The sequence below is a fragment of the Cajanus cajan genome, chromosome 1 (assembly GCF_000230855.2).
Source record: "Cajanus cajan strain Asha chromosome 1, NIPB_CcT2T_4, whole genome shotgun sequence".
In the NCBI taxonomy this organism is placed as follows: Eukaryota; Viridiplantae; Streptophyta; class Magnoliopsida; order Fabales; family Fabaceae; genus Cajanus; species Cajanus cajan.
In genome coordinates, this window is record NC_138517.1 from 28391096 (window position 1) to 28417092 (window position 25997).

At 36.8% G+C, this 25997-nt stretch overlaps 1 protein-coding gene across 4 annotated transcripts; it reads right to left on the reverse strand.

Moving 5' to 3' along the window:
* Positions 1-471: 471 nt before the first annotated feature.
* On the reverse strand, positions 472-25997 carry LOC109807901 (TatD related DNase). Of its 4 annotated transcripts, XM_083077460.1 has the most exons (8): positions 25610-25997; positions 25442-25523; positions 24669-24719; positions 16614-16714; positions 1945-2098; positions 1614-1847; positions 1060-1102; positions 472-974 (listed from the first exon to the last, which is right to left on the reverse strand). In XM_083077460.1, exons 1-7 carry the CDS (start codon positions 25807-25809, stop codon positions 1061-1063), a joined length of 864 nt encoding a protein of 287 aa, XP_082933586.1. In that variant the 5' UTR covers positions 25810-25997; the 3' UTR covers positions 472-974; position 1060. The 4 variants fall into 4 exon arrangements, with proteins under 4 accessions (XP_082933586.1, XP_082933589.1, XP_020226198.1 ...); XM_083077463.1 differs by lacking the exon at positions 1060-1102 and having other exon boundaries at positions 1601-1847; XM_020370609.3 differs by lacking the exon at positions 1060-1102 and having other exon boundaries at positions 25610-25993.

The window sequence follows — 25997 nt, forward strand, 5'->3', positions numbered from 1 at the left end:
ATTTTTACTTATATTTATTACATATAATTGATGTTTTCTTAAAAAAGTTATCCATAAAAAATAACCAAGTAAAGCCAAATCCAAACTGCAAAATATCAAATTAAATTATATCAATTTTGATATTGTATTCAATTCATCATTACGTCCTTTTCTTTATGTCATGTACTAAATTTTAATGTATTTTCTTTCAACCAAAAATACACTAGTAATTAAATAATGCGACTATCAACCGCACTAGTTATTAAAAACCTGAAATATTAAGTCTTTACGAAAGGGAAAAATCAAGAGCGATTTTTTTTCTACAGGTTAATGTCTGCTCTTTACCTTATAAATAACTAATATGAATAAACTCCCAAATTCATTCTTGAAAAAGTGGGAATACAAACATATTAGTCCTTAAGAATGTAAGAAAATCTTACTCCCTAAATCATAAATGTTTACTTGAGGAATAATATAACCAACATTTGTGAATTTTAGGTACTAGAGTGAATTTTTTGTATATCACTAGTGTGCATCCTAAATTTATCAAGGATGAATTTGGGATTACAATTACACTAGAGAAGAGAAAGATGCTATTTGATAATTATGTATAGTACGTAACATTTCACTGCTCTAGTCATATACAATTAACGGGTTTCATGCTTAGAAATATTAAAATTATTTACACCTAGGAAATTTTAATTTAGAAATATTGCATGTAATAAACTTTGGCAGGCATACAAACTTTCATATATATCATACTCATTATCAAACTGTTCCTGTAATCTGCCCGTACTTTGATGAAATTCTAATTGGAACTTCCCAAAGTAAACTTGCCAAGCTAGGAATGGTTTCTTCCCAGAACACCATTGCTTTGTCTACTTTGGAAGTACTTTCGAACCTTCATAGGATAATAACCGGACAGCATTTTGGTACGTTAATTCAGCAAGTTCTTCTTTCGTAACCTCTAGCATAGACGCAACATAATCAAGTACCTGCAAGTAGAATGAATTGAAGAGTATAAATCTAATAAATATGATATACATTCTACAATATATGAGCAAATTTATAACTCGGTACTTTATTCCTGTCGACGTTTCTTCACACTGGTAGCCAAACGTCCCTGCTTGTTTAATTTGAGGTCTGTTATGCTTCATCCTTATCCAATGCAAGAGGGGAGCACCCTCATAGATGTAAAAGAATATTATATTTTCATCCCTAAAGTTAATTAAGAGTCATTGACATGCCCCTCATTTGAAATTATACTACGACCTCCCTTCAGCTAAAGGAACCTACTGGTTCAATTCATATTTATAGAACCTCCAAAACATGATGGCATTCAGTACGAGTGAAATTACAATATCATGGTACATATTTTTGTAAAATTTGAAACTAGAGATAGCTGAAAGGTAGGATTTGAAAAGGGAGGTTCCACGATTTAGTCACTCATTCTTAATTACTATACAAATTATTGTTATTGTTGTTTTTGTTTTCAGAAAGCAAGCTTAGGCTAGGAACTTTTGTAATCTTTAATTAAAAATATTAACATACATCTCCAAGGAAATCATATAAAAAGAGACGGTTATTTTGAAAACTCAAAAGTGAGAATAAAGGAAATTACTTGAGCTACATACATTATGAATGTTTGCAGGATGATTGAGTGTTTCCTTTGGCAACATCGAAGCATCTGCCAAGACATGGGATGAATTACCGAGGGAAGAACCAGAAATTGAAGATGAAGAAGTTGTTTGGACATGAAGCTCTTCAGTGAGAGAAGTATCTCCTTCAACAAAATGAAGAGAATCTACGTTTGACATTGGTAGTGCATCAGGTGCATCTGTCTCCAACAAAATCCTATCAGAAGGGACCTAAATAGAATTGAAAATAAGAATGTCATAGTTTCTAACATACATAGCACTTGATTACATTCAACATTAGTAATATATCAGAAGTGATGAAAATCACCGTCTTCAGCATTTTCTTTGCTTTATTTGCTTTTAGTGACATAAGAAACCCAGAGAAGGAAAAATAAGCACCAAGCTTGGAAAATTCAGGAACCATCTCGGCAGAGCCTAGGTAAGAATGAAGAATGACACCAGCAGGAAAAGGTCCAACAGACCTAAAAATATAGAAAAAATTGAGACAAATTCCAGAGAGACCGCTTCATAATGATAAATGAAAATACTAACATTAATCCAATGGCATTCCATTAGATTATGAGAATCCGAGTATCTAACCATGTTAAAGAGGTTGGTTGTATGTCTACACTATGGTGATAGTCCACATAAAAAACAGAAGCAACACTTCCTTTTTCTGATTTTCATGAAACTATGACAGGTAACAAAAAAATGATTTGCAACTAGGCACTTGATGCAGCTTGGTCCAGATTGGCATCTTATCTGCAATACCAATGATTCTGGGTTTAACTCTAATTAAGACTACTGCAGACTCTAAATTTCCCCCACGTTTTCTTATCATTATTCATTCATTTTCTCTCAATTTTCCTGGAACAGTTACAGATGTGGAATATACATTCCAGTATCGGACTGTATTGTTGACTTCTACAGTTAACCAATCCTCATCCTCATCCTCACCAAGATTTGAGTTAACAGATGTACAGGCCGACTCAGTTGTACAATCTAAGATTACAATTTGACCAAGAAAAATCCGTTATCTAGATTCTACTAGTGGCTCGTTGTTAAGCCATATATAAGTCAACTCTACTCAAATGTGCAAAGATGTACAGAAATAACTGAATTGGAGCAGAGCTATAGAATTAGGGCAAGAGCAATTAAAAAACAAAACAAGGAAAGTGCAGTTGTCATACAACCAAACAAGAGGAGCAGGATTGTTAAAATTGAGATTTTACTCATAACAGATCGTAACTCAAATAGTAAGATCTTACATTCTTTCCTAAAATATAAAATTATACTTATATGTATACATGTATGTATAAAAAAACAACATAAATAAAAAAATCCTAAATAACAAACACTAAACAAACTTAATTAGATAACAATAGCATAAAAGTCATAAAAAAAATAATAGTATAATAATATATATAACATAATAGTCACATATTTAAACTTATTACCGTAAGATAATTTATCTTAAACATTTTCATAATTAAAATTAACAGAGGAAGGCTTTAATTTTATAAGCATAGTATAATAATATTTGCAATATAATTACCATATATTGAAATTTATTATTGTAAGATATTTTATCTATTTTTATAACTAAAATTAATGGAGCAAAGCGTTAATTTTAAGCTTTAGTATAGGATGGTAATTCATAGAAAAAGGCTGAGAATTTGAAACAAGCTTGTGTTGAATACTTTTCAATATAAAAAATTATTATTAGAATAGAATAAATAAATTTACTATTATGTTTTCATAAGTTGTGTAGGTACAGGCCCCTTGTAGGTGCAGGCTCCTTCTATGAGACTTGTTGCACTGTATCTTTCTTCCTTATCTGTTAGAAGTTAGTTACAATTTCTGTTTTATGTTAGTTGGACCTGTTGCCTATATATACTAGGCTGATTGTATTTTGATATGAATGATACAAAATATACTTTACATACAAAATTCCTCTCTCTCTCTAAAAACTAAAATCTTAAGATGGTATCAAGAGCTTTAAAATCCATAGTCATGGCTTCCACACTGGAACCAATTTCTACCCACCCTCCCTCTCTTGCGATTACCACCTTCGCTCTTGCAATTTCTGAAAATTTGACGGAGGATAACTTTCTGCTATGGAAACAACAAACACTAGTTGCATCAATTTCGAGTGAATCCACAAACTCTGCCGCTATTCCTCACGGAAGAAAATTGTGATGCCAGAAACACCAATTCCTTGTCTTCACTAGGAGCAGCAAGATTCGCTTCTTTTGTCTTGGCTTCAATAGTCGATTACTACACCGACTCTCTCCCGTATCATTGGATGTGTTCATTCTTGGCAACTTTGGGATAAACTGCATAGTCACTGCAATGCGCACACAAATGCACAATCTAGTATGCTTCACAATCTACAAAATTCGAAGAAGTAGAATCAACCAATTTTTGAATACGTTATGCACATCAAATCTATTGTTAATGCGCTTTGTTCAATCGATGATCCTATCTCAATTCAAGAACATTTAGATGTAATATTTGAAGGTCTTCTGGAAGAAGATGATTCGTTAATCAACCTTGTCATTAGTAAATTGGAACCATAAGATCTTGATGAACTCGAAGCACTTTTGTTGGCTCAAGAGGTGCGGTTGGAACAATGTCACAAGAACACAATCAGCACAGACACCATTCATCTTTCTCAGTTGACCTCAAAAGCAGAGTGCATCTCTAATTCGAAGCAACCACAAGTTCATGTTGCCAACAACTTGTAATTGTATTCAACAAACCCTAATTTTCAACAAGGCAGATATGGAAGAGGTAGAAGTCGCAACCGTGGACATAATTGTGGATGTCACAGCTCAATCCAATGTCAAGTGTGTAATAAATTTGGCCATAATGCTTCAATATGCTATCATCAATATAACCCAAACTTTGCACCTTTCAACAATAATTTTGATCAAGGTTTCAATTCTGGTCAAATATCCAACAACTTCCAACAGTTCGGAAATAGTTCTGGTTCTAATCAACAATATGGAAACAATTATAGTGCCAATGCTAATAATAACAATGCTTCTTATAGATATCGGAAGGTGTACAGTAGGAGAAACAGGCAGAAAGGAGAGGATTAAAGTGTAACGGAATAATAAATTGTATTGGCAGTAAAGGGGCCAATATAAATAGGAGAAATAGGCAGAAAGGAGAGGATTAAAGTGTAACGGAATAATAAATTGTATTGGCAGTAAAGGGGCCAATATAAATAGGAGATAGGGGGTCAATAAAGGGGGGCTTTTTAGACAATTCAATGTTTGTGGAGAGTCAGGTCTCTCGAATACCTGAATTCGGGTTTACAGCAATAAAGTGCACAGTACAGTGTTCCCTTCCTCTCTGTTATTCCTGAACCAGTTCTATCAACTGGTATTAGAGCTCCGATCTCGGAGCAGTGGGTATTACGTTTTAGGGGACTGATGGCATCAACAAGAATAGAATCCAGAATCGATAGTCTGGAGAAAGCAATGGCAAGTTTGAGTCGGAATCAAGAAAGCATGGAAAAACGCTTTGCACAGCAAGAACGGCATGAAGATCAACGAGATGAAAGGCTGAAAAAGATGGAGGGCATAATCAAAAGGTTAGTTTCAAGACTCGGTGAAAATCCGATTGGGGAAGACAAAGGGAAAAATCAAAATTCTGGAACAGAAGAAGTTGAGTCAATGGGGGAAAATACAAGTGAAACAGCAGCGGGAGACAAATGGCGAAAATTAGAAATCCCAATCTTTGAGGGTGAGGACACCTATGGGTGGATAAGCAAAGTGGAACGATATTTTCGATTAAGAGGAGTGACCAAGACCGAGAAGATGCAAGCGGTGATGGTGGCCTTAGAAGGAGATGCTCTTGGGTGGTTTCATTGGTGGGAGACGTGCAATGAGAAGCCGTCGTGGGAACGATTCAAGACAGCCATAATTCAGAGATTCCAACCAACAATGACACGAAGTCCTTTCGAATTGTTGCTTTCTTTGAAACAAGAAGAATCAGTCAATGAGTTTACTAAGAAATTCAAGAAATATGCAAGGGCGATGAAAGGATTAGAAGAGACATATTTGATGGATGTGTTCCTGAATGGGTTGAAGGAGGAAATTAGTGCGGAGATGAAATTGTATGAGCCAAGAAACCTTTCGGAGATGATGTGTAAAGCCAAGAAGATTGAGGAGAAAAATGCGGCCATGACACGGGTAGGTGGTTATTCATGGGGGCGATCAATGGAGCAGTACAAGGGGTTCTCTCATAGTCGGCCTAGTAGAGAATGGAGTTCGGCTGTTACTAAACCCGCTAGTAGGGAGTGGACTTCGAAAGTTACTAAACCATTTGAGATGGGCAGTAAAGGATCACAAGCATCCTCCAACGCAAGTTATCACATGGACAATCGGGCAACCAGGGAGAAACCAAGAATTAAAAGATTGACCGATGCGGAGATGAAGGAAAAAGTGAGAAAAGGGGAATGTTTCAGGTGTGAGGAGAAACTTGGGCCTAATCACATATGCAAAAATAAACAGTTTAATGTAATGGTATTAGGGGAATTCGAGGCAAATGATGAGGAAGAGGAGGAAGAATTAGAGTTAGAGGTAAATCCCAAAACCCAACTATCTATGCATAGTATAGTGGGGTTAACGTCTAGGAGATCTCTCAAGGTGTGGGAGCAAATTGGAGGGGCCAGAGTAGTGGTTCTGGTGGATTGTGGAGCTACTCATAACTTCATTTCCAAGGAGCTGGTGGACAGGTTGGGGTTGGTGGTCAAGGCGACTGCTTCTTATATGGTGGAGGTGGGAGATGGACGTAAAATTAAGAGTAGCGGAGTTTGTGAAGGAATCCAACTGCAAGTACAAGATTTTACAATTATACAAGATTTTTTCTTGTTTGGATTGGGAGGAGCTGATGTAATTTTGGGACTTGAATGGTTGGCTGGACTGGGAGATTTTAGAGCAAACTTTGATAAACTGATATTCACAGTCAAGGTCGGGGAGAAGACACGGATACTGAAGGGAGAACCTGAATTAACTAAATCTATTGCTTCAGTGAAAATCATAAAAGGGGCACTACGAGATGAGGGACAAGGATTTGTGGTGGGCTGTCATATAATAGAAGAAGTTCAAGGACCGAGTCCCATGGTCCCAGAAAAGGTGCAGGCTGTAATGAACGAATTTAAGGGCATTTTTCAAGAACTGGAAGCTTTACCTCCCAATAGAAGACAAGATCATACCATTGCGTTAAAACCAGGAATTACTCCCCCGAATATTAGGCCCTACAGGTATCCTCACTATCAGAAAACAGATATTGAGAAATTGGTTAGGGAAATGTTATCCGCTGGAATTATTAGACCTAGTGTCAGTCCCTATTCTAGCCCATTAATATTGGTGAAGAAAAAAGACGGGAGTTGGAGATTTTGTGTGGATTATAGAGCTTTAAATAAAATCACCATCCCCAATAAATTTCCCATTCCTATTATCGATGAACTGTTAGATGAGTTGGGAGGAAATAAGGTTTTCTCTAAATTAGATTTAAGATCGGGGTATCACCAAATTCGGATGAGCGAAGGAGACATAGAGAAGACAGCTTTTCGAATCCATGAGGGGCACTACGAATTTTTGGTGATGCCGTTTGGATTAACCAATGCACCTTCTACTTTTCAAGCTTTAATGAATGAGGTACTCAAGCCATTTCTAAGGAAGTTTGCACTAGTTTTTTTTTATGACATTTTAGTTTATAGCCTTGATGTAGGCAGTCATGCTGATCATTTACGGAAGGTGCTGGAAGCTTTAGAGCAGAACCAATTGAAAGTTAATAAAAAGAAATGAAGTTTTGGGCAGCTTAGTTTGGAGTATTTGGGTCACATCATATCAGCAGAAGGAGTGGCAACTGATCCCAAGAAACTTGAGGCTATGTGGTTGTGGCCCATGCCAAAAGATATAAAAGGGTTACGTGGTTTTTTGGGAATGACAGGGTATTATCGCAGATTCATTCGAGGTTATGGTAAGATTGCTAAGCCTTTAACTCAGTTGTTAAAAAAAGATGGGTTTAGCTGGACTACGGAAGCGCAGGAGGCTTTTGAGGAACTCAAAAATAATTTGACTACATTACCAATATTGGCAGTACCAGACTTTAATAAACCATTTATGATAGAGACAGATGCATCAGGGGTTGGCTTAGGGGCTGTTTTGCTGCAAGAAGGAAGACTGTTGGCCTTTTGGAGCAAAACCTTATCATCAAGGGCACAACAAAAATCTGTTTATGAAAGAGAATTAATGGCAGTAGTGTTGGCAGTTCAGAAATGGAGGCACTATCTGTTGGGAAATCATTTTATCATAAGAACAGATCAGTGTAGTCTTAAGTTTTTAACAGAACAACGTCTCATGAGTGAAGAACAATTTAAGTGGGCCACAAAATTAATAGGGTATGACTTTGAGATTCAATATAAACCGGGTAAGGAGAACTCAGCTGCTGATGCGTTATCCAGGAGGGCTACAGCTATATCAGTGGTGAATTTGGAAGACATGGAAGCATGGGAGGCAGAGATCCAAAAGGATGCTAAGTTTCACAACATTTATCAAGACTTTCTCGTAGGTTGTGCAGATCATAGTGGCTATGAATTACACAAGGGACGACTATACTACCATGGAAAATTGGTTTTACCCAAAGGGTCCAGCAGAATTCCATTGATTTTGAAGGAATTTCATGACTTGCCAGTGGGAGGACATTCAGGTTATTTCAGAACATATAAAAGATTAGCAGGAGTGGTTTATTGGGATGGTATGAAGGCAGATATTAAGAATTATGTGGCTGCTTGTACAGTTTGTCAAAAGAATAAGTATGAATCCTTGTCTCCAGCTGGTCTCATTCAGCCCTTACCAATTCCAATGCAGGTTTGGGCTGATATTTCTATAGATTTCATAGGAGGGCTTCCACGCACACAAGGCAAGGACACCATCATGGTAGTTGTGGACAGACTAACTAAATTTGCACATTTTATAGCCCTTGGTCACCCATTTACAGCAAAGGAGGTAGTAGAATTGTTCTTGAAGGAGGTGGTCCGGTTACACAGTTTTCCCTCCTCTATAGTCTCTGACCGAGATCAAATATTCATGAGTCAGTTTTGGAAGGAATTATTTCGACAAGCAGGGACCCACCTCAAGTTAAGTTTAGCTTATCATCCGCAAACAGATGGCCAAACAGAAGTGGTAAATCGTTGTTTAGAAACCTACTTGCGTTGTCTTACCGGTACAAAGCCGAAGCAATGGCCATCACATCTAGCTTGGCCAGAATTTTGGTTTAACACCAATTACAACGCCTCTGCCAAAATGTCACCTTTCAAAGCTTTGTATGGGAGAGATCCTCCAATATTGCTGAAAGGTACTACCATTCCTTCAAGGGTGGAAGAGGTGAATAAATTAGTTTGCCAACGTGATGAGTTGTTGGCCGAATTGCGAAGTAATCTTTTGAAAGCCCAAGATCAAATGAGAGCCCATGCTAATAAGCATAGGAGGGATGTGGAGTATCAAGAGGGTGAGTGGGTATACCTCAAATTGCAACCTTATAGGATGAAGTCCTTAGCCAAGAAGCCAAACGAGAAACTTCGACCACGTTTTTATGGTCCTTATCAAATCATGCAAAGGATTGGTGTTGTGGCTTATAAGCTTGATTTACCAGCCAACAGTAAACTTCATCCGGTATTTCATGTTTCACAATTAAAGAAGGCTATTGGTGATCAGCAACAGCCTCAACCCTTACCGGAAGTTTTGACTGACACTTGGGAGTTACTGGTGCAACTGGATGCTATTTTAAATACTCGGAGGAATGAGGCAGGGCAAGTGGAGGTCCTGATCAAATGGCAGCAACTCCCTGATTGTGAGAATAGTTGGGAATTAGCTACGGACATTCAGGAAGTGTTTCCTTTATTTCACCTTGAGGACAAGGTGGATATTGCAGGAGGGGGTATTGATAGATATCGGAAGGTGTACAATAGGAGAAATAGGCAGAAAGGAGAGAATTAAAGTGTAACGGAATAATAAATTTTATTGGTAGTAAAGGGGCTAATATAAATAGGAGATAGGGGGTCAATAAAGGGGGGCTTTTTAGACAATTCAATGTTTGTGGAGAGTCAGGTCTCTCGAATACCTGAATTCTGGTTTACAGCAATAAAGTGCACAGTATAGTGTTCCCTTCCTCTCTGTTATTCCTGAACCAGTTCTATCAGCTTCCTTCAACAATAATTTTTCAGCAGCACCTAAGGCCTTTATCTCTAATGTCAATAACACTGGTTCCTCAAGATGATATCCTGACTCAAGAGCTTCCCATCATGTGTCTGCAAATCAGTTCAACATTCAATAGTCTACTCTTTATGAAGGTCCTAATCAAATACTTGTTGGCAATGGTCAAGGCCTTCCCATAGCTTCTGCAAGTTCAACTTGGTTTCCTTCTACCTTTAACCCTAAGTTTCAACTTGTCTTTCATAATCTACTTCATGTTCCCAATATTACTAAAAATCTTGTTAGTGTCAATTAGTTTGCAAAAGATAATAATGCCTTCTTTGAATTTCATCCCAAATTGTCTTGTTAAATGTCAAGGTTCCAATGAAGTTATTCTCCAAGCTGAACTTGGCCAAGATGGACTCTACAAGTTCTCCAGTCTTTATATTCCTATTGTACAGCGCAAACAGTATAGCTTTCTTGTTGTAAATGTTGTTTCTTCTGTTAATACATGGCACTGTAGGTTAGGCCATCCAAATAAAGACACTATACGCCTTGTATTGCAACATTTTAATGTTTCCAAATTTAATAAAAATGAGTTGGAATTTTGCTTTTCATGTTGTATGGGTAAATCACATCATTTACCTTCACAAAAATCTTTGACGGTGTATTTTGCTCCTCTTGAGTTAGTATAAGTGACCTTTGGGGTCCAACCCCTTTTAAATCCATTGGAGGTTATAATTATGACATTACTTTTGTAGATGCTTATTCCAAGTACACTTGGTTGTTTTTACTGAAAACCAAGTCTGAAGCACTCAAAGCTTTTCTACATTTTAAAAACATGGTTGAAATACAATTTAATTGCAAAATTAAAGCCTTACAAATAGATTGGGGGGGGGGGGGGGGGCGGAGGGGGCGGATGGGGGGGTGAATTTAGACCGTTTTCTAATATGCTCCAGCAGTTTGGGATTATACATAGACTAATTTGTCCACATACTCATCACCAAAATGGTGTGGTTGAAAGGAAACATAGGCACATAGTGGAATTAGGTCTCACCCTCCTTACTCATGCTTCTCTACCCTTCAAGTTTTGGGATCATGCATTCTCAACTGCTACATATCTTATTAATCTCTTACCCACATCCTCTCTCAATTTTGATATTCCACATATCAAGTTTTACAACACAAAACCAGATTATACCTCTCTACGAGTGTTTGGTTGTGCCTGTTTTCCATTAATACGACCATATAACCAATATAAAATCGACTTCAGGTCACAAGAGTGCATTTTCCTTGGATATTCTTCTTCACATAAAGGATATAAATGCCTCACATCTACTAGTAAAATTATAATCTCCAAGGATGTCATATTTAATGAAATTCAGTTTCCATATTTTACTCTTTTTCCTACCCACATATCTTCCCCACAGTCATATGTTTCTATTCCTCCCATTACTATTCTTCCTCATCAAAACTATTTCACCACTCTAGTATGTCCAACCCTATATTTGAACATTACAATTACTCTCCAAGTCAATCAACCACCCAGTTCAGTCACACCAATGATTTATCTAGTACACTTCCTCCTCCACTAAACATAAATATTCATCCTATGACTACTAGATCTAAATTTGTAGCTATCAGAAATGCTCCCTTCGTCTTAATCTCTCAAGTTGAACCTAAGAATGCTAAAGAGGCTCTCAAAGATCCAAAGTGGAAGACTACAATGCAAATTGAATATGATGCACTACTTAGAAATAACTCTTGGTCTCTTGTTTCCTTACCTCCAAACAAAGTAGCAATTGTCTGCAAATGAGTTTTTCGGATTAAAGAAAATCCAGATGGAATAGTTAACAGGTATAAAGCCAGGTTGGTGGCTAAAGGGTGAATATACAGAAACTTTTTACCCTGTGATTAAACCAGTTACTGTGCGGATTATTCTTACTTGGCACTAACCTTCAATTGGCCTGTCGAGCAACTAGACATTAACGATGTCTTTCTTAATGAGCAACTTCATGAGGAAGTTTATATGGAACAACCTCAAAGGTTTAAACACTAATAGATCTCTAGTGTGCAAATTGCACAAAGCTCTATATGGCCTCAGACAGGCTCCTTGAGCTTGGTTTGAAAGGCTCAGAACAACTCTTTTACAAAGAGGATTTACAGCCAGTAAACGTGATCCTTCACTGTTCATCTACAAACATAAATCTAATGTTATCTACCTTCTTGTCTATGTAGATGACATTATTCTAACAGGAAATTCTCAACAACTACTTAAACAGCTTACTTTGCAGCTTAATGACGTGTTTGCTCTAAAACAACTTGATGACCTTGAATATTTCAGGGGCATTGAAGTACGCAAGTTGAAAAATGGCTCTATGGTTCTCACTCAAAAGAAATACATTCATGATCTACTAGAACATCTCGTCTCCTATGGTTGGTGGTCTCAAGCACTCCAAACAGGGTTCAGATATTTTTCTTACTCAACTCTATACAGATCAGTAGTTGGATCTCTCCAATATGCCACTCTTACCCAGAAATATCCTTTTCTGATAACAAAGTTTGTCAATTTATGTCAGCAATCTTGGAGACTCATTGGGTGGCTGTCAAAGAATTTTAAGATACCTCGAGGGTGCAACCAACTGTGGTCTTCTTCTATAGCCAGCAACTTCTCTCAGACATCTTCAAATCACTGCATTTTCTGATGCAAACTGGGCCTCTGATCTAGATGACAGGAGGTCTATCACTGGCTCATGTATCTTTTTAGGACCCAATCTCATATCTTTGTGGTCAAAGAAGCAAACTACTGTAGCCCGTTGAACAACAAAAGTTGAATATAGAAGTTTAGTAGCCACAACTACTGAAACTCTATGGATACAATCTCTTTTACAAGAGTTGCATGTAAACACTAGTTCTCCTACAATATTTTGTGACAACTTAAGTATAGTTGCATTATCTCAGAATCATATTCTCCATGCAAGAACCAAACACATGGAGTTAGATGTTTTTCTTCAGAGAGAAAGTCATTAACAACAATCTTAAGGTTCTACACATCCCATCTGACGAACCATGTGCAGATATATTGACCAAAGATTTATCTCCTACGCAGTTTCAGTATCTTCGAGACAAGCTAAATGTGTTCTTCAGTCCTGTTCAGACACCTTCAGCTTGAGGGGGAAATATTAGAATAGAATAAATAAATGTACTCTTATGTTTTTCATAAGTTGTGTAGGTGCAGGCTTCTTATATGAGACCTGTTGCACTGTATCGTTCTTCCTTATCTGTTAAAAGTTAGTTATAGTTTGTTTAATGTTAGTTGGACCTGTTGCCTATATATACTAGGCTGATTTGTATTTTCATATGAATGATACAAAATATACTTTACATACAGAATTCCTCTCTCTCTCTAACCTAAAATCTTAAGAATTATAAATTACAATTTTATTTTAAACTGCTGTTAAAAGTAAAAACTTCCTAAATCGGATAATGCTTTTCCACATAAGAGTATACAATTGCAAAGTGGGAATAGAAGTCCAATGGCGTCACAACAGACGGTGCAGTGACGCGAGCAAAGCCCAACAAATGAATCAAAGTATGAAGAGGAGACTGAATCAGTCAACAATGGATGTCCAGTGCAGGTCACGACTGGGGGAGAAGTGAATCAAAGCACGAAGAAAAGAAAGGGATCCATTTTCTTATGATCTGATTGCAGCTCATTTTCATAAATAAATAAAAAATAAAAAATAAAAACTAATCCATTATTTCAGCCTCACATTGGGATAGTTTATCCCATGATAAGTGGAAGATCACGATTTCACAACAACCCTACTCTCACGATCCTAGCAACGAGTTAGCATAGAGGACCCCAAACGAAACGTAAGATTGTGCGATCTCACGATAAAGATCATGATCTTAACAACATTGACAGGTGCACAACAAACAAATTGGGGCAGCAACCAAACAAGAGCATCCTTCAAAAGAGAGACCCAAACAAGGTCAAAAGCATAACTAGGAGAACCAAATGACATCTAGAAATAGCAAGACAATGTTGGTTGAGCCAACCAAAGGCTCAATAAATGAGTATTCAAGCCAATATCTGGACAAAGATCAGAGAAATGAGGTTGGCAGTGATGACAATGATCGCAAAGAACCTTTCATGCACCATCAATATAAGAAAAATTTAAAAATAAAATAAAATGGAACCTTTGTGAACCCAACAGCAAACCAACAAACAAAACCAGATCAACAGTAAGGCCACACTGGCAAGAATAGTAAAAGCCATTGTAGAGACATCTCAAACAAGAGACACAAACTGAAATTGGTCAAAAATCGAACCAGGGGAGGCTAGTGAACTCAACAAGACTGGTGGAAGCGACAACAATAGATGCTTGAGAGGGTAGTGAGTATGAAGCCCAAATACTTGGTAGTTAGTACAACACGGTTACGGTGATACAACAAATTTTTAAAATTTAGGATACAATACATTTTAGATACGTTAATAAATTTTTATGGAAAAATTTATATAGGTGTAAAATATTGGTAAAGGAAGAGACATTAGTTCTTTCTCATTAATTCATAACTATGATGATTACAATTTACAGAAAGATATTTGTGATCATAACAACAACAAAAATAAAGCTTTTTCCCATATCAAGTTAACTATATTAATAAAAGCATATTTGATAGAACTTAAAACTAATATATGTTCTATACAATAGCCTATGACTCAAAAGTATCATCAGTAAAATATCATCTAAGGTTAATTGCATCACTCTCTTCCCCCTTGTTACCACCATCTAGAAAAAAACATAGCATCAGTTTGGTTCATCAAGAGACAACTCTGCCAATTCAAGTAATCTAACACCATCATCAAGTAGATGATGTATATCTCTACCAATGTCCCACAACATAGTCTCTTCTATTTTATTTTTTATAGCCTTCATCTTTCATAGAAGAAAGTCGAAGGTTAAAATGCAAATAAATCAAATCTTCTACCCTTTTGGATGCATTTTGTTTTTCTTCAAAGAATGAATAAAGGAGTATGTGCTCCAATTCCTTTCACAGCATAACAAGAAACATAACTATACAAAAGGCTTAAGACAAGCTTTTTGGATACTTTTCTGATATGCATCTAGAAGTATCCAATAGGGATGGGAATAGGTCAGGTCAGGTCAGCTCAGATCAGGCTTTGAATATATAGGTTAGGCCTATTCTGCAAAATTAAAACCTAAGTCTGGCCTATTATCTATTATAGGCTCTTTTTATATGTCTGACCTGACCTTTTTAAAGTCTGTCCGACTTATTAGTCGATTTAAAAGCATATTTAAATTATTAATGTTAATTAGACTAATAAACTTAATTTTTAAAAATCAACAAAATTATTTTTAAAATATAATTTACTCAATATTATTAAAATTTAAATTTTAAAAGAAATATAAGAAAAAAAAATTGAATCATTTTCTATTGAAGAAACAATTCATGTGTAACCATGTATGTTGATGTACACTTGTGTACAGGTTGTAAGTTTATAAACCTATAATGAAAAAAAAATAATTGTATAAAAAATATTTTAAATATTGATAATTTATTTTTTTTATAAATTTAATTGTTTATTTATATTTGTAATAATATATATTAATTTTTTATTATATTATATAAATAAATAGGTTGATCTATCAGGCCTAACAAGCTTTTCTATAAACCTAAGCCTGACCTTTTTATAGAAATTGGATTTTTTAAACGCCTAAATTTGGCCTTTTTATTATACAGATCAAACTTTAAAGAGATCATGCTATAGACCCATGTTTACGGTGTGACCTATTCTCATCCCCTGGTATCCAATAAGTATCGAGTAAGTATTTGAGAAAACAAGGTTAAAAAATAATTAAAAAAATATTGAATACTTTTCGGATACGTAACCCAGAAGTATTAGTATCCAACACAATACAACACTAATACTTTTCCTTTTTTGGAGTATCCGGGCTTCATAAACACAAGTGAACAAGGAAAGCCACAAACAAACAACTCATGTATGCTCAAGAAGACTCGAGTGACCATGAGACATGCAAGGATGAGCAACGGAGGATGTGGCAAGTTAGATTGGATCATGATTGATTGGGGGTGAGAAAAAAAAGGTCAGTCTGGTGGCTGGAAAAGTTTCAAAACAGCAAGGATAAGGACTTAAAATAGAGAGGAATGTTGAAAAGAGGATACAACATGATAGACAACTACTTAAAAAAATGCAAGCAATGTAGAGCTCCTAATTTTACAGAACTTGACAATGAAGCAATGATAGAACAGGTCACAGAAGATGGTACCACTCTGATACCATGTCAAAAATATATAGTTTTAGATCTTGAGGGAGGAAAGGAGATACAAGAAAATGAAACTGATAAGAACCCAAGCTCTTGGAGAACCTTCCTTAGCAAGTTGTTAAGGGGGGAGAACCAAGCACTTAAATACTCCACCAACCATCCCATACTACACAATGTGGGACTTAGGCACCCCATAATACCCAAGCCCCTATCAAAGAACCACCAAAGAGTCGATAATGGATGACACTAGTATAATTCACTCAGCCTTTCTGGTCAACTGCTCTGTAGTTAGCCTTTTCCAAGACATCAACAACCAGCTTTGATACAAATTGATAAGCACCAAAGCACTTGGAACTCTCCCCTTAAAAGCTAGTTGTTGAGGAGGGAGAATTAAACACTTAAATACTCCACCAAGAATCTCAATATTTTAAAGTAATAATTGAAACAAAAGAAAGAAGAATAGACATTCATACTTCATTAGCTCAAGAAGATCACCAAAAGCACGAACACAATGAACAGATGCTGGTTTGTTCAACTCTTTTGCAAGTTCAAGTTGCTGCCTCAATACTTCAACCTGCACAGATATCCTAATGCATTAGTAGCCAACAATCTAAGTAACATTCTTCTGCACAAAAGGGTCATCTTCCATCATGGATATGTGATCGGTCAATATGTTTCATATTGAAGTTCAAGCTTTGTGTCATTTTCTTTTCAATAGATCCAAGTTTCGACAAATTCAAGAAGGCAAGAACACCTTGTAAATACCTTTCTTTGGTACTATAGAGTTAGCATTACAAACAACAAAATTTTGATAATCATTCTCTATAGAAGAGAGATATTAATAACACACTCTTTATAACAACTATTTTATTGGCTGAAAGTTATTTGAAATCACAAAAATGTGTGGATCCCACTCCATATTTAATGAATCTCTGATGGCAAAGCTAGGTAAAGTGATTGATGATCCTCCCTTAGCTTTGCTCCAACTCCTTGATCTTCTCCTTGAGGTGAATTATGGACGTGAAGATCCAAAACAAGATGAATGAATCACGAAATTGAATGTGAAGGAAGCACCAATGCCAAATGAGCAAAGGATTGCTTGCAAAGTTCTTATCTAGAAGCCTTCTAGGAACCCTAAGAACTAGGCGTGAGAAAAGGACTTTTGAGAGAGTATTTTGCTGAGAAAAATGATCTGAATCTCACATATCAAAAGTGTTCAAAAATGTGAAGGAGAATGACATTTATAGGCTAGAAGACTTGGCATAGTTGGTGCCATTCACAAGCCATGCTTTGGCACCAAGAATTTGAATTCAAATGGTATTTGAATTCAAATTCTCGGCCACCCATGTGCATCACTGTGAATTTGGGTTCAATCATGCATCTAAGTTGCATTTAGAAAGCATTTAGAGTGAATTTGGGTCATCATATGTGCAGCCACCCTTGGCTTAAAACATGTGACCCAAATTCAATTTAAATTGCTTCTAAATGAAACCTAAATTTAGCCAATCTTGCCTACTTTAGTATTTCCTCTAATTTCCTACTCTAAAGGCCTAAATACAATGGTCAATCAAATATAAACAATAGAAAATAATAAAAGAAGCAAAATGAACCCAATATAGGGTATCAAAATACACAAGACCCATAAAGCCCAAAAATAGGCCCACTAAGCCTATGGCCTAAAAACCTAATCTAGGTGGTTCAGAAATACAAGACCAAAACATATAAATCCTACACTACAAAGTTAGGTACAAATGAGGTGGATCACTGTGAAGCCCATGTGAAGAGTACCCTAGGCCCACCAAGCCCATTGGGCCCACCAAGCTCTAAAATAGTCAAATCTTCCTGTAATTTCTGGGCCATGGCTCTAGTGGTTGGACCCTTGGTTCATGCTTTTCCATCAATCTCGCTTATAATTTTTGTAATTTTCAATAAATTTTAACTGATAAAAAGAAATATGTTAAAAAGAGAGCCTTAGAAAGTGTGTTGTTAGTATTAGCCCTCCTCCTATATTGAGGATAACCTTGTATATCAAGAAAAGAAATGTTCTTTGAGAAATTGTAGTTTGATCCATTTTGTAGCCTATATGCTATGCCTTATTATAGTCTTTTGAAAATTAGCTTGTACTTCAGGCAGTAAAGGCTAAGAGATAAACAAAAATTACACCAACCATTAATATTCAGAAGTCAACACCTTCAAAGAAAAAACTTCAATCTCTCACTTATGTTCAACAAGTTTCACAATTGCCAAAATTTCTAGGTTATAACCCAGCTGCAAATTCAATTTGAAATTTAATTTATTGTTTTCTTCACAGACAATATAAGTCGGGGTCATTAATAAAATTGCTCTTGATCCAAATTTCTTAAGAAATAGTGCTTAATTTCATGTACATACAATGCTTTTAGTTCTCCTACCTGAACCAAGACTGTGAACTGATCCCAAAATCATGTTGGTCTGAAGCAACAAAATATGGCCAATCATTCCACCGACAATTCATAGCCTAAGTTTAAGTACTTTATTCTTTGGGAAAGACCATAAGGTGTCCCTTAGACCTAAACGGGTGAGGAACTAACCCCCCACTCAGGTATCAACTTAGCTCTAACCACAAGGTGCATCCACTGGGCTTCAAACCTTGAACTGCAGTATGTAAGACTTAGATAAGTAATCAGTTACATTTCAAAATACTCCACAAGCAAATGGATATTTATATTGAAAGAGAACTTCTACATGTATAGCTTCTTGCTTAAAGTGGGAAATGGAAATTGAATTTATTTATGTGTAAAAGCTCTTTAAAAGATATGGTAGAAAATATTGTTGGAATTTATTTATAGGCGTAATTCAACCTCACAAAACCGACTTATGAAGTGAGGACTACTCAAGCTTTATAAACTTTACTTAAGTCATATCTTTAGCTAATGTAAGACTAAACCACCACCCTTGAGGCTACAATTAAGGTAGCCCCCAAAGAAGTCACAATTAGCGTAGGATAAGCATGAACACAATTTCAACATTTCACGTCCTAAGCTATCAGCCTAGAGCATGGCAAATGCAAGTGGCCCAACAATAGATCTTGGATAGACTCTAATACGATAATCATAGTAGTTAATAATGGTTGTAGCGACCACAATCGAGGCACGACGTGACAGAGAGAAGTGGCTCAATGCTGCTACAAGGACCTTGGAGTTGAGCGATTTTATATAGCAGCTGGAGTGGGCGTAGTGCGGCAAAGCAGAGCGATAGTTTAAATACTCAGAAAATACCTCATTAAGGGTATTTTTGCCTTTCATTCAGGTCTTCTCTACACATTTTGTGGAACATTGTAAGTCCTTTCTTTTCTTCTCATCTTCTCCGACTTGTTCCTCTTCTTAGGCTCTCGTCTTATCCAACTCTCTCATACGAACCACCCTAGTCTCTCTACGACTCTCATCTTCTTCGATTCTCTCTCCTTCCTCTTCTTGGGCTCTCTCTCTCTCTCCATTCGGACTCTCCATTCCTCTTCTTTGATCTTCAATATTTTTTCTGTTTTTCTTTTTTCTTTTTTCTTCTATTTTTTTGTCTTATCTTCTCATTCTAGTGATTTTCTTCTTTTTTCTTTCCTCTTTTTTTTCTCGTTCCACTTCTTTTTTCTGTTCCATTTCTTTCTCTTTTCTCTATTTTTTTTATTTGGGCGTGTTTTGTTCTTTGGTGATCAACATAACCATGGCCCAACAAAATACTAATCAACCAAAAAATCAGAGCTTAGGGGCTGGTGCTTTTGGAACTGGCCCCAGTCCTAGTCTCACACAAACAATGGGTTCTTCAATCGGAGTGTGAACTTAAAGTCTAACTCAATCCTACAAAACTAACTTATATACACTACTTTGGTCAGATTATATCACTAGTCAATATGAGATCTTCAACACACTCTTCTCACATCGAGGACTAAATATCTCGAGTTTGAAATTAGCAACACTAGACTTTGGCGATGGTTCAATAACGGCCTAATAGCATGTGATCGGATAAGCTCCACAACAATCGTTAGAATAGGCTTTGATACTATCTTAGAATTCAAGTTTGGGTGTAACTCAACTTAACAAAATTAGCTTGTGCGGTGAAGAATGCCCAAGCTTTATAAATTTTAATTAAGCCATATCTCTGGAGTCTAGATAATGTGAGACTAAGACACTACCCTCGAGACTTACAATTTAGGTAGCCCCCAAAGAGGCCCCAACTAAGGCGGGCTAGGAGTGGCCACAATCAAGGCAGCTTCCCAACAGAATTCTTACGATGAATTATTAAATAACTTGGCAATATTATACTCTCCACTAAATTGAAGTTGTAACAAATTGGACCTTAAATAATTCAACCATAATATAAGATAAATATTCTCAAGCATATCACATCACATATACGTGAGAATATAGTGAAAGAATTGTAGTATATTAAAGCAATTTGTTCATGTCACACTCAAATGAAAGACTAGGTTTACATAGAACAACTAAATATTTATCCATGATATATTGTAAAACAATTCAAAAAGTAATTTACCAACAGAAATACAGCATCTGCCTAAAATTTAAAATACCAAGCAAAAGTGGTATTCAAGCACTACTTCACTGTCAAGTAACTCTTCTCTTTTGATCCATCAAAGTCTAACACTCATAGTATTGGTCAATTTAGCAACCTGACTAAATTTTTGAGCATTTGGTAGCATCAGTAAAAGAAATTTGGTCATGGGGGAAAAAAGGTACAGGGCATATGATGGAAATATGCCAAGGCCAAGGAATCCAAAAAGTGATACATTAAAGGAACCAAGAGGAATGGGATGATTTTGAAGACTTTTCATATGTTTGTAAATATAGTAGTTACTTGTATAGGTTTATTTTGCCTTTGTATTTGTGAGGCACTTTGTTTCTTTTTTATAGATCATTCATCATTGTATAGGAAATGTAGAGTAGGTTCTTTAGAGACTTTTACTTCATTTGATCTTGTATTAAAGGCCAACCATTTTTAAATTTTTCAGTAGTAGAAGTGGGGTGACAAATAGCAAGGCATGAGGTTGTGTTTAGCAATTAAGCCAGAATTGGACCTAGGCAAAATTTTACATATTAGACTTGTTTGGTTCCATATTTTTCAAGGATTTGATTTAGCTAGGTCTCACCATTTTTGGATGAACCTAACTAAACCAAATCAAACATTTTTGAAAAGGATTAATGGAGCAAAAAGAGTCCAAGGCCGCCTAGCTTGCCTAATTTCCTTCCTTGGCCAAAATTGCTTCTAGCCTTAGTGTCTTTGGGAAGCTTGTGCACCAAGCTTCTAACTTAGCTTGCTTGAAGCAAGCTAAGATAGAAGCTTGCTCCACAAACCTCCTAAACTAGAGTGGACGGTCAAAGTTAAGCCAACCATGGTTCACTTGAACCATGGTTAAGCTTAGCTTCCTCCACAAGCTTCCTACTTCTATATATTCTTAAATCTTTCATTTGTAGACACTTTTGGATGTTAATGAACATAATTTTCACTCAAAATTCTCTCTTCCAAGAGCCAATACCGTGGAGAAACTCTCTTCCTTGGGAACCTTCACAAAGGACTTTCTCCTTTGTGCCTTGGTTTCTTATTGAGAGTGATGGTGAATGAAGAGAACATATTCCTTGTGTATATTGTGCTCTAGAGATGTGTTTAAATACAAAGTAGTGGGCCTAGGCCCATAAGACTAAATTATATCTAACACTCCCCCTCAAGCTGGTGTATATAGATCATATGCACCAAGCTTGTTACAAATATAATCAATCCTAGGACCCCGTAATGATTTGGTGAAGACATCTGCCAACTGATCAGTAGAGTTAACAAACTGAGTAGTAATGTCCCCAGATAAAATCTTCTCACGAATGAAGTGACAATCTATTTCAATGTGTTTGGTCCTCTCGTGAAATACTGGATTTGAGGCAATATGCAGGGCAGCTTGGTTATCACATATGAGAGTCATCTGTGAAACTTCGCCAAATCTCAGCTCTTTAAGCAACTGTTTGAGCCAAATAAGCTCACACGTAGCAGAGGCCATGGCACGGTATTCTGCTTCTGCACTAGATCTTGCCACTACATTCTGCTTCTTACTTTTCCACGAAATCAAGTTATTGCCAATAAAGACACAATAGCCTGAGGTGGATCTCCTGTCAGAGGGAGAGCCTGCCCAATCTGCATCTGAGTATCCCACAACCTGGGTATGATTGTTGTAGCCATATAATAAACCTTTTCCTGGAGCACCTTTGATATACTTCAGAATGCGGATGACTGCATTCCAATGTCCTGCACATGGAGAATTGAGAAATTGACTCACCACACTAACTGCAAAAGAGATGTCGGGACGAGTTACCGTGAGATAATTCAATTTCCCAACCAGTCTTCTATATCTCTCAGGATCTGAGAAAGGCTCCCCCTGACTTGGTAGAAGTTTAGCATTAGGATCCATAGGTGTATCAACGGGCTTGGAATTCATTAGCCCAGTTTCCTCTAAAATATCCAATGCATACTTTCTTTGAGATATTACAATTCCATTTGTAGACTGCGCTACCTCAATCCCCAAGAAATACCTAAGTTTACCAAGGTCTTTTGTCTGAAAGTGATGGCAAAGATGTTGTTTTATCTGAGAAATGCCATGATGATCACTACCAGTGAGAACAATATCATCAACATACACTATCAAGTAGATGCACCCAGCAGTGGAATGTCGATAAAAGACCGAATGATCAGTTTCGCTTCGAGTCATACCAAACTGTTGGACTACAGTACTGAATCTACCAAACCATGCCCTTGGAGACTGTTTAAGACCATAAAGTGATTTGCGGAGACGACATACCAAACCGGAAGACTCCCCCTGAGCAACAAACCCAGGAGGTTGCTCCATATAAATTTCCTCAAGCAAATCCCCATGAAGAAAGGCATTTTTAACATCCAGTTGATAGAGAGGCCAACGACGAAGAGCAGCCATGGCTAAGAATAATCTGACAGAGGCCATCTTGGCAACAGGAGAGAAAGTGTCACTATAGTCTAATCCAAAAATTTGAGTATAACCTTTGGCGACCAAACGAGCTTTGAGTCGATCAATGGTGCCATCAGGACCAACCTTGATTGTGAAGATCCATCGACATCCAACCACAGACTTCCCAGGAGGCAGAGAAACAAGATCCCAAGTACCATTGTTCTGAAGAGCACACAGTTCATCAAGTAAGGCTTGTTTCCAACCAGGGTGGGCCAAGGCATCACCTACATTTTTAGGAATAGACACAGAAGAAAGAGAAGAAAGACAAGTATATTGGGATGGGGATAACCGGTGATAACTCAGAGTAATATAATGAGGGGAAGGATTACGAGTAGAACGATTACCTTTCCGAAGGGCAATAGGGAGGTCAGACTCAAGTGGTTGGGCCGGAGGAGACGGAGGAGGTGGCACCGAAGTAGAGTCGGGTGAGGGTCCAATGGGAAGGTTGGAGCGTTGCCGACGATGATAAACTTGAAGTGGAGGCGGAGGTGGTGGATCGGGTGACACAGCAGACACAGGAGGAGTATCAAAGACAAGAGGTGAGGGTGAAGGGGCAAGGACAGGTGTAGGAGAAGAGGAAGTAGATGAAAAGTAGAGAGAAGACTCAAGAAAGGTGACATCGGCTGAGATTAAGTAGCGACGAAGTGAGGGTGAGAAACATTTATACCCTTTTTCTCATTTCTTCTTCTCCTTTGAGAAGAATCGAACCACTTGAGTGGCTTCTACAAGCTTTGAGGCTTGTCTTGCTTCCGCCATTTTCAACCATTGATGAACCTCCAAGAGCTAGATTGGACAATGGATGGAACTTGAAAAAGAACAACAATCACTTCTCCAAGCCACTTCCATCAGCATAGACCACCAACCAGCTACCACATGATGTGAGATAAAACAACACATATACACTCAGCTTACCTGAAAGTTAAATCAAATAGGTGAATCTACCTATCTGATCATCTATTGCATTTTATACAGTTTCCATAAGGATGACTTAATATTAAAGTATGGTAGAATATATGAAATTATCCAATAATATCTTGATCATGTCTTAGAGTATCCAATAATATCTAGATTGTGCCATAGAATACTTTAGGGTGTGTTAGAGATTATCTCTTAGGAGTTAGAACAAGTTTTCCTATTTTCTTAGTTTCCGTATTTCCTAATATCTTATTATTTGATTCCTTATTAGTTAGTATTATGATTAGATTAGTTATTAGTATAATTATGGCTTACTGATTTAGGTTGTATAAACAACATCATCATATTGTAATACAACACAATACAAGAGTGAATATTATTTAGTGTCTCTTTTCTCCCTGTTCTCTCACTCTACACCAAGAACACCATAATTCCAACACAGTAATTACATGCAGAATTGCAGATACACATGCATAAACAATAGATAGATAGATAGATAAATAGGTGCATCTACATATTGCTTTAAGAGAACTTTATAAGAGCTTCAAAATTATACAGAAAAATACATAATATGGCCCAAAAATAAAATGACGAGTAAAACCTGCTCAGTAAAATCAATATTCCTTCCACGGGATCCTTTGTCCACGCCAATCTGAGGAAAAGTCAAAAACTCAATCGCATCAAATATTAACTTAGAGATACATGAAAAGAAGAGGAAAAGAAATTTCATCTATAAATTTATTAAGAGTGAATGAATGTGCCTATATGCACATAAATATTGAAGGTCTACATGAATTTTAAGAACCAAAAGCATACTCTATCCAACAAATACAAACAGGTTTAATACATCACTTAGTCCCTCGACTTGAGAAATTTTAATTATGTCTCTAAACTAAAAAAATTGTAATTGAGTCTCCTTAATCTTTCAATTTTTGTAATTGAGTCTCCTTAATCTTTCAATTTTCGTAATTGAGTCCTTGTAAATAATTTGTGACCGTTTCAAACTGTCACAAAAGTAACAATTGAACTCAATTACAACAAATATAAAAGATCGGGATCTAATTACAGACCTTTTAAGTTTAGGGAGTTAATTAAAATTTTCCAAAAAAGTTTAGGGACAATTAATTTATTAAACCTATAAAAAAAAATAAACAAATAAAAAGTATGCAACAATTGCCTGCATTTACACATAGAACCTACCCACAAAAAGTGGTTAGTAATATTTGATCCAAAAATCTCCAACATGCCATTGGCTCTCTACCAAACTCTATCCCGTAGTCATGGGAGCATCATCCCCTTTTTACCATTTTATATATATTAAAAAAAAAAAAAAAAAAAAAAAACAACACACACATGGAACCCATACACAATTACCTCTCCAACTGCAGCAGAGGGAGTAGAATCAAAATATTCTCTCAACGTCTTAAACCAATTGGGACTCCGCTCTTTAACATACCTACAAATTCATAATAAAATCAGACCCAAAACCTTTCAACAGAACCGCAATTGGTTAAACAAAAGCGATTGGAGTGAGTTACTCACCAGGGATGGAGACCGAAGCAAGGAATGACGGAAGGGTACGTTTGAGCCAAGTGCTTCACCGAGTGCCAATCTTGCTCGGAAACTCCGTTAACTGCGAAGTACGCAACGCCCGTGTCTTGGGCGGTTTTTATGAGCTGCGGTGCCTTGCTTAGGATTCTTGGGTCCTGCAGGTGGCAGTGCGCATCGAAGAGCCTCAACATTGTCGCTAATGGCTCCTTCGCAGTCTCAAAACTCTATCTATGTGTATTTCAATATTGCTCTTGTGTGGCTTCAAACGTAGAAGAGAAAATTCAATCTACAAAGAGCGTTCGTGAGTCATAGTTTCTTCGCTCACGGGATCGAAGCTAGGACAAGAATAAAATGACAGAAATGAATAAGGTGGAACGGG